Here is a 9,950-nt window from a genome sequence, read left to right on the forward strand (position 1 = left end):
TCCACAAAATCCTAATAGAAAGGCTTCTCCTTTATCACAGACTCTCCACTCTAGCCATCGCTGTGAGTGAGTCATTCCCAAGTCCCACTGGAGCTGTATAGACACTTGAGCATGTGTAGACTCTGATGGCGCGCGCGCGCACACACACACACACACACACACACACACGCTCTGTTTTTTTTGTGTGTTTTTTTTTTTTTTTCCCTGAAAACCGAATTGAGTTTCCTAGAACATCAAGTGAACTTCGGAGGTCCAAAGCAAGGGCTTACAAACTGAGGTCCTCACAGAGAGACTCCAAACTTCCTGGACTTTAAAAAAAAGAAAAGAAGAAAGCAGGTAAAACCCTTAAGCTCTTAGTTAACTCTCATACACTCTGAAAAGGCAAGTCAAGTAGAAAATGTAACCGGAATATTTAAAAAAAAAAAAAGTCTAACCCGAGACGCAAGAACAAGGGGCCACCTTATGCTGTGGCCAGCCGAGGAATTGAAACATTTCGTCAGCAGGACACCAGCCAACCTTCACACGCACTTTTATAAAGCTGGCCCACGCCCTCCAGAGCAAGATGAGGCTGCCCAGTCCACTCGCCTCTTAGCTACTCCAGAGGAACTGGCAGAGTGGTCATCAGACTTACCCAAGAGCCATGGCAAAGAACGGGCTTGTAATTTACATCCTGGTTATCACCTTACTCCTGGACCAGACCACCAGCCACACATCCAAATTCAAAGCCAGGAAGCACAGCAAACGCCGAGTGAAAGGTAATGGGGCTTTTCACTCCAGCAAAATTCTAGGATTGCTCAGTGTGGGGAGGGACTGGGCAGTGTTCATTTCCCACCTCTGCCGGGAAAACTGTCTCCGGTGATCGTGCCATGCCATCATGTGGATATGGCATTTCAGAAAACAGAGCGACCTTTTAATTCTCTGGGACAGTTTGATACTCCAAGGAATCAGCAGTAGACCTTTTGTTTTTAACAGAAAAAGTTTCTGTATTGTACATCCTTTGTCAAGCGAGCTCAGCCACACAGAATGTTCTTTAGAGAGAGTCAACATAGATATGTGGATATCTGGTATTATGAATGAGGGATCGAGTAGAATAGACTGATTAATAGAGTATACTGTCTCATTCTTAGATATTGTATAACTGTTCAAATGTATTTGTAAGAGAGCTATACTCTTATTAAATGTATAGGTAAGGATAGAGTTATTGTGATATGGCTTCCGTTTCATCACTGGTTATCACGTACGTATGTCTTCGTACCCCTGACAACATAAGGACAGTCTATGCAACACATTTAAGCTTTTTCACATCAGAGAGAAATTGAACCTCTTTTTAAATTTAAAAATATTTCTTCATGTGAAGTCACATCATGTTCGAAAACACTGTAATGCAAAACTGAATCTCCTAGCAATCCCCAAATCTGGGTGGCTCGAATTGAGTGAAGAGGTAAGAAAGAAAAAAACAGGGGCACCTGGGTGGCTCGGTTGGTAAAGCGTCCAACTTTGGTTCAGGTCACGATCTCACAGTTTGTGAGTTCGAACCCTGCATCGGGCTGTCTGCCGTCAGCAAAGAGCCCGTTTTGGATCCTCTCTACCCCTCTCTCTCTGCCCCACCCTTGCTCTCTCTCTCTTTCTCTCAAAATTAAAAAAAAAAATCCTGCAAAGAACAAAGACAACAGTAATTTATTTGCAATATGCTGAACCATAGCAAGAGGAAAAAAGTATCAAGAGAGAAGCAGAGTGATCCCCTGAGTTATTTTCATTTTCCTCTCAGGATATTTCAGGGTGAATATAATGACACTATTTCCTTCTCAAGTTCACTGCCTTAGTAACAAAACATACCAAGCGTACCCATGGAGTTCAAGCCTGGATTTGACACACAGCATGGCCGGGGGGTTGGGTAAAAAGGAGGCTTGTCTTGTGTCCTGCTCTGAATATATTACAAAGTGCCCTTTTCAGGGGGCATTTATTTCTAAGATTCAGGTCTGATGCAAGGCTTCTTCAGGGGGAATCTCTTTTCCTTATAAATACTCCAGTTTCCTGTTCCCTCTATTGGATGGAAGGTTAAAATACTTCTCACTTATGATAAAGCATTTGGTGAAGATGAGAACAGGGAGAGCAAAGACACTGTGTGATGGGGCATTTTCATTGCTAGAGTCTCTTCACCGCCGGGAGGCAATGGCAAAGGGGTGACCATGGGGGGAGGGGTGGGGGATGGGGACCTGTGTGTGTGTGTGTGTGTGTGTGTGTGTGTGCGCGCGCGCGCGTGCGCGCGCGTGCTGTGGGGGCATTTCTAAAGCCATTCAGCTCAGGTGGCGCCGAGCTCCCCCAACCCACCCCCACCCACTCGCAAGAGCTCACTCAAGCTTCTTTCTGTGTGCCTTTTAACTGACTGGGGACACCTCGTAAACATCAGCCTCCCCAAGGAATTTTTGCTGTTAGGTCAGAAAGCAGATTCTAAACCAGTAAGTGAAGCAATAAGCGTGAACTTACCGAACACTTCTCTTTCCACCAACACGTACAATTTTAAAATATTTTAAGTACCTGGGAATGATACCAAACTTTAGAAATGCAAAAAGGAAAGCCATTTTTTTCTCTCCCAACCCTCTCCACAGAATTACCCACTGTTACCGGTCGGGAAATAATATTACCAGAGTTTTTCTAATGCACAATGAAAACTTGATATTTTTATTTTTTATTTATTTATTTATTTATTTATTTATTTTTTAATTTTTTTTTTCAACGTTTATTTATTTTTGGGACAGAGAGAGACAGAGCATGAACGGGGGAGGGGAGGGAGAGGGAGGCACAGAATCAGAAACAGGCTCCAGGCTCTGAGCCATCAGCCCAGAGCCCGACGCGGGGCTCGAACTCCCGGACCGCGAGATCGTGACCTGGCTGAAGTCGGACGCTTAACCGACTGCGCCACCCAGGCGCCCCAAAACTTGATATTTTTAAACAAATAAGCATTGGCTATTAATTTCTTTCATCTATTGGATCCTGGCTATCCACATAAGGCATACGCCCGTCCCTTTTACAGCCGCATAATCTTCCATTGCAAGGCTGGATTGTGATTCATGTACTCTGTTCTCTCTTGGTGAACTTCTGTCTGGTTTCCATCTTTTTTGATCCAATGCCTAGGTGAATGGCTTTGAACACATATATGGACCCCATGCTAAGGTAGGACGTTAGGAATACACCTCTAGGAAACGCAGGTTTAGCACACTCTCTAATCGTCTCCCAAAATAATGGCATCAACCCAGGCCGCCTCGGTCTTCAGAGTATGAGAGTGACCCCCCTACACACCTGGACAGCTTAACATCGCATCATCGGCTGAAGCTCTGCTAACCTAACCCCAAAACAAAACATGTCTCTTAATTTGCATTTCTTTGATGGTTAATAAGGTTGACAAAGATTCCTTTTTTGGTTGTTAATGAGATTGGGGTAGAACTCCTAGGTGTGTTTCCTGGTTGCTTCCCAGGAATTATTTTTGCATTTCTGTACTGAAACTACTTTTGGAGAAAAACATCAAGAATATGAAAGGAAGCTTTTTTCTTTTTTTTCTTTTTTAACTCAAAAGGGTTATTGAGTGATTTAACTCCAAAAACAAAAGTTCCGTGGTATTTAAGCCATAGGTCTTAATAAATTATGTGTCATAGAAATGAATAAAATGTAATTTTTACAGTGAAATAATTGTTCCCTGCATTCAGTGTATACAAAACACATCCACGTTTGTCACAAAGGACAGGAGGCAAAGCCAAGCGACCTGGATAATGATTGCCATAATGGACTCTCAGGAGTATAATATTATTCATGTGTCTTCATGTTAATTACAGTTTACAGCTTCCCTGTGGAGGGCACTTATTTATACAGAATGGAGCAGGAAGCTGAGAGGGAAGGGAGGTGACATTTGTATGGTTGACAACTTCAAACTTGGAAGCAAGTCTCCCGCGGTCTTTGCAAACCTGGCCTCCAACAAACAGTCGATGGGCTTGCCTTCTGAATGCACCCTTATATTTACTCTGGATTGAATGGTCTCCTTGAGCAAATTCATGGGTTACTGTATTTCTGAGCTGAGCTACTGGATGCTTTGAGGACTGATGTGCACTATCAAGTGAAAAGGAGGTGGGGTCCACTCCCGGGTACCCCAGAAAGCATTTTCCTAACCCAAATGTGGGACCACCTGGCTGGCAGATTGCAAGTTTAAGAGCCGGATGAATCAGCGTGCGTAGATTTGGGACCATCCTGAAAAATCCAGGACGGAACACAGATTCCCCATATGGCATCTACATAAGGAGGCAGCTGGGGACAGTTCATACCAAGCTTCAAGCATCTCCTCTAAGGCCATGTGCCAGGGCCCAGGCAATTACTGTGCAAGAGCAGATCAGAGTGATGTGAAGAGAACATACTTGGAGGGAGAGAGATCCAAATCCCAGCTGCACCGTAGCGGCTGGCAGATGTATGGCAGATTAATTCGGCTTTCTGTGCCTCTATTTCTTCTGTGAGCGGAGGATAGTGATGGTGTCCGTTTCATGGGAATATTGAAAGAATTAAGCTCCTGGTGCACAGTATATGCTGGCTCTCAATATTGGTTTTTTTTAATTATTTCTTACAATTTATTATAATTCCTGCCTTTGAAGAGCTCAAACTGTCAATATCTAAGGCAGTCCCTATCAGTCCTAGGATCTTGTTTATTCATTCTATTAAGCATCAGGAGCACCATGGACAGGAAGACATATGCAAGTAAAAAATAATTATGGATTAAAGTGCTCTCAAGAAAAGTGAAAGGTTCAAAGAAAGAGATTAGCCTGATAGATGCTAATACAGAGCAAATAACGAGAAGAGGCGTCTAGAAAAGATATTTCAGCTCAATAAGGAAATGGACAAGAGTTGGGGCAAGTGTATTCCAGGCGGGAGGAACCCAAAGGAAAGCGTCCGGAGATGACATAGGTTGCTCTAAGATGCTCTGAAAGTCAACAGGTTGGATGCCTGATGGAGGGCGAGTCCCACAGGATGGGGCTGGCGAGGCATAGCAGCCCTGTCTCACAGAAGGACCTTCTGGTTTTATTAGCACAACCAAGCTCTATGCATCTTCCTGGCCGACTTCCTTTCATGCGTTACTTTTCACGTACACTGGGGTCAGTTTCATCAAGACCACCCCCACCTTACATTCTGGATCCCAAAGTTTTATTTTGTTTTACTTTTATCTTACTCTAATCACATACTTTTCATTCCTCCTACCCCACCCCACCCCCTCGAAAATATCCCCCAGAAAAGGATGGAGACCTGAAGACTCAAGTTGAAAAGCTCTGGAGAGAAGTCAATGCCCTGAAGGAAATACAAGCCTTACAGACAGGTAAGACCCGACCCATCCCCATCGATGCTTTGTCTCAAAAGAGACAGGAAAAGAAATTGTGATTTGCCAGCAATTCAAGCCACACCTAGAGTACACGTCAAGTCCTAGGTGACACCTTTTTATTTGTATTTAATGTTTACTTACTTTGAGAGAGAGAGAGAGAGGGAGACAGAGAGAGTGAGACAGAATATGAGCAGGGGAGGGGCAGAAGGAGAAAGAGAGAGAGAATCCCAAGCAGGCTCAGTGCTGTCAGTGCAGAGCCCGACATTGGGCTGGATCTCACAAACTGTGAGCTGAAATCAAGAGTCAGACGCTTCACCTACTGAGCCACCCAGGCACCCCTAGGTGACATCGTTTTGAAAGAGACATTGACAAGCCAGAGGTGTGTCTAGGAGAGAGGATTCAAACGCAGGTGAGACAACTGTTTTTGGGAAATCAGCTTGGGTTTCCACTCCCTTCTCCTATATATGGCTGGTATAGAAATAAAAACAGGCATGTCAATAATGGATTTTAAAAGTGTGTTCATAATTCTTCTCTGATAGGCAATGAAACAGAATTGAAGCAAGTATTAATGGGCGAAAATAATTAGCATTCATCAGATGGTTATTACGTGCCCATTGGGAGATCTGCTGAGGTTCAACTAAACACAGCATCACAGGACTCACTCGGGCCACACTGTGCATCAGATGCAAATGGAAGGACATTGGTTAGAACCACAGCTCTGCCAAAAGAGGGCAGCATTTACCACTCTTCTTTGCAAGGGGCTAGGGCTCCCAAGCAGTGGATGCAGCTGTCCAAGCTGTTGTCCCAGAGCTACCCTTCTTGGCTCCCAGGCGTAAGGAAAAGGGAGCCACACTGCGTGGGTTCAAGAATAGCCCTTGCTTGGGGCGCCTGGGTGGCGCAGGCGGTTAAGCGTCCAACTTCAGCCAGGTCACGATCTCGCGGTCCGTGAGTTCGAGCCCCGCGTCGGGCTCTGGGCTGATGGCCCAGAGCCTGGAGCCTGTTTCCGATTCTGTGTCTCCCTCTCTCTCTGCCCCTCCCCCGTTCATGCTCTGTCTCTCTCTGTCCCAAAAATAAATAAACGTTGAAAAAAAAAAAAGTCTAAAAAAAAAAAAAAAAAAAGAATAGCCCTTGCTCACAAGACTCATACCCTCGCGATCCAATACCTCACATAACAACTCCAGAAGCAGAATTTCAAGGGTTCTGCAAGAGACCTGTGCAGTTACAAGAGTTAGCACTTTCAGGGAAAACTAAAGTTATGGCTTCCTATCAAGGATTTATAACTCCCAGGCCACCTAAATGTTACCAGTTCAAGGTTAGTTTTTACCATAAGCGATGTTACTTGATACTACTACTGACATATTCCCTTTATCGGGCTTCCAGGAACAGAATTCGAAAGTTAAAGGAATGTCAAATGCCCATGCAGGAAGCAAAAGGGTTTTATTAATGCTTTACCCACAATTGGGCACGGTAAATACTTCATAAACATTAACACATTAATCCTCCAACAATTTATGAGATAGGTGCCATTATGATTATCGTCATTTTATACATGAGGAAACTGAGGCACAGATAAATTAAGTATTTTCTCCAACAGTTACACACCTAGTAACTGTCAGAGCGAGGTTCTCCAATGCTTTTTTTTTAATGTTGTTTTTCACATTTACTTATTTTTGAGAGACAGAGTGTGGGCAGGGGAGGGGCAGAGAGAAGGGAGACACAGAATCTGAAACGGGCTCCAGGCTCCGAGCTGTCAGCACAGAGCCCAACGCGGGGTTCAAACCCATGAACCGTGGGATCATGATCTGAGCCGAAGTCGGACGCTTAACCGACTGAGCCACCCAGGCAACCCTCTAATGCTTTACCCTAAAACTATCTTTATGTTTGGTTTATCCTGGATAACCTAAACAATATTACCAGGGCTGAGTTATCTATGTAACAAAATCACTGTCTCTCCATATGTCAGCTCAGACTTTTGTCTGTTTTGTTTTTTAAATCATTATGAAATACCACCCAGTCCCAAAAGTTCCAAGGAAATTCAGCACACAATGGAGCTATACAAACTAGCAAGTAGGTATATATCAAAGCAGCATGAGACTAAAAACCATGTTTTGAGGGTGGGGTGGGACAGAGGTGGGTTTATGTAATTGTGATCATCTATACTATGTAAATTACATTTTTACATACTAAGTTGTTACAATAACAACTTCTATAAGCCTCAATAGTAAAGACAAGAGCAATACAATCTCATTTCATGGGACTGCTGTGATTATGACACAAGTTCATTATTATAAAGTGCTTGGCATAGGGTCTGACACATACAAAATCTCCAATAAATGTTAACTCAGCATTATCATCACATATCATTCATTCCACAAATATTAATGGCCGTTTTCCAAGTCTAGCCCTAGATGTCTAACATTCAAAAAGCCTCTTAATATATCCAATTTCACATCTTTACAGTCTGTCTCCGAGGCACAAAGTTTCACAAGAAATGCTACCTTGCTTCGGAAGGCCTGAAGCACTTCCATGAAGCTAACGAAGACTGTATCTCCAAGGGAGGAACCCTGGTGGTCCCCAGAAACTCTGACGAGATCAACGCCCTCCGAGACTATGGTAAAAGAAGCCTGCCAGGTGTCAATGACTTTTGGCTGGGCATCAATGACATGGTCACCGAGGGCAAGTTTGTTGATGTCAACGGAGTCACCATCTCCTTCCTCAACTGGGACCGTGCACAGCCTAATGGCGGTAAGCGCGAAAACTGTGCTCTGTTCTCCCAGTCAGCTGAGGGCAAATGGAGTGACGAGGTCTGTCGTAGCACCAAGAGGTACATATGTGAGTTTATCATCCCTTGATACACCCTTTGCAAGCTCGGTCATGATTTATAGGCTGATGGTTCACAAGAGGAAGTCAGAATTGTCACATGGGCATCTGTGCCCGTAGGAATACAAGAGATATCCAATTTCGCTATCACGTTTCATTGTGATGTTGCCCTCTGTGGGCTACAGATCAGAAAATAATGATCCACCTACGTGCACACTGTTAATGTGGCTTCTGCAAAATGGGCTCTCAAATCCTCCCCAATTTCCTAGGCCCTCTCCCTTATCCAGAAACCAGGACTGTGTGAAAAATACAAAATCCAGAAAAAACAAGCTTAGGCTAGAAGATTTTCTCTTGGAAGTTTAGCAGACATTTTATTGATGAGAATTCTCTAAATCAGAGATTCAGGGTGCGGTATAATCTAGAAACCTCTCCGCCTGGTGCCCCATCTGTTCCATCCCAGTCACAGCCCCTTGCTGGCCCGTTAACCTTTCTGAGTGGCTGCATCCCCTGGTGGGACTTGTACTGTGTCTGCCACTTCAGAATACAGATTTCTCAGAAGTGTTCTGATTTAACTTTCTTTTCTTCAAGACCCTCTTCCTCCACCATATATACATGCTGAATCTGAAAATGCTCAGTCATGATCTGAAAAGGAGCATATTTGGTCAACTTCTAGCCCCAGCATTCCGTTACGATTTCTGACTTGAATGAGTAACCCAAAGGCAGACTGAATGGGGAGGTAAAATAGGAAAAAGAAAATATGTCTACTTTTCCCTTGCTTTCGTATCATTATCCTCCTGGATGAAATGGAGAGCTGATATTAAATATGTCAGCTTCCTTTTTTTATATACTTTATATACTTACATATATTTCAACAAGCATATATTTAAGTTTATTAGGGGCAATCTATCTTTGGAGGTTGAACATTGGATTTCAATAGTACTATTTTGGAGTGATACATCTATGCAATATTTTATTCTGTCAAATGCTATTTCCATTAACTAGTTTAACCAGATTGTGTAAAATAACCTCATTGCCTAATAAGAAATTACAAAGCTTAGGCTTCTGGGAAATGGGCTTCTTAGAATCCAACAATTCTAAGTATATTATGTTCTTCAAGTAAGTGTCATTTTTTCCCTTAAATATTGGGTATGTCTTATGAGCAATATCCTTCTCTGCAAACATCAATTACATGTGCTTGGAATTAAGTTTTAGTTTCTTTTACTGCATAATAATAAAGCCTGAGTTCTGATTGATGTGAATGTATTTGGATGTTGATTATAGTTATTCAAACTATGTTGGTTTATATCAAACTTGGCACAGTTTGGGGGGAGGAAATACCCCGTATCTGATTGAACTGGTGATTTAGATGTCTTAGGAGAATAACTTTATATGACAATAAAGACTTAAAGTCTGGAGGGAGGAGGGGAATATTGAAGAGAAAATTGTACCTACAACTGGTTTTGGTTGACCCTGACCAACTCTTTCCAACACAGCCAGAATCTCCTTAAAGATTATGACAATAATGAAATTAGTAGACATTAATGGTATTCCATTCTGATCATATCCCAGGTACTGTACCAAATTTTACATGATTCTCATTAACCTCCAGAACAACCCTGGGAGTTAGGCTCCAGAACTGTTTCATTCCGCAGAAGAACAAAGTGAAAAAAGAGAGATGTGGTGACATGCCCCACATCACGTGCCAGGAAGTAGTGGAGTTATGAGCAGAATCTAAAACGTTGACTCAGATCCTACATCCTTGGTAACTATGGGGGAA

General features: G+C 43.0%; 1 protein-coding gene across 1 annotated transcript; it reads left to right on the forward strand.

Annotated features, from left to right (window-relative positions):
• The first annotated feature begins 540 nt into the window (after positions 1-540).
• CLEC3A (C-type lectin domain family 3 member A) lies at positions 541-9,436 on the forward strand. Its single transcript, XM_040443192.1, has 3 exons — positions 541-755; positions 5,267-5,350; positions 7,814-9,436. Exons 1-3 carry the CDS (start codon positions 641-643, stop codon positions 8,203-8,205), a joined length of 591 nt encoding a protein of 196 aa, XP_040299126.1. The 5' UTR covers positions 541-640; the 3' UTR covers positions 8,206-9,436.
• The last annotated feature ends 514 nt before the right edge of the window (positions 9,437-9,950 follow it).

The sequence above is a fragment of the Herpailurus yagouaroundi genome, unplaced genomic scaffold, assembly GCF_014898765.1.
Source record: "Herpailurus yagouaroundi ecotype Mexico unplaced genomic scaffold, PumYag 190, whole genome shotgun sequence".
In the NCBI taxonomy this organism is placed as follows: Eukaryota; Metazoa; Chordata; class Mammalia; order Carnivora; family Felidae; genus Herpailurus; species Herpailurus yagouaroundi.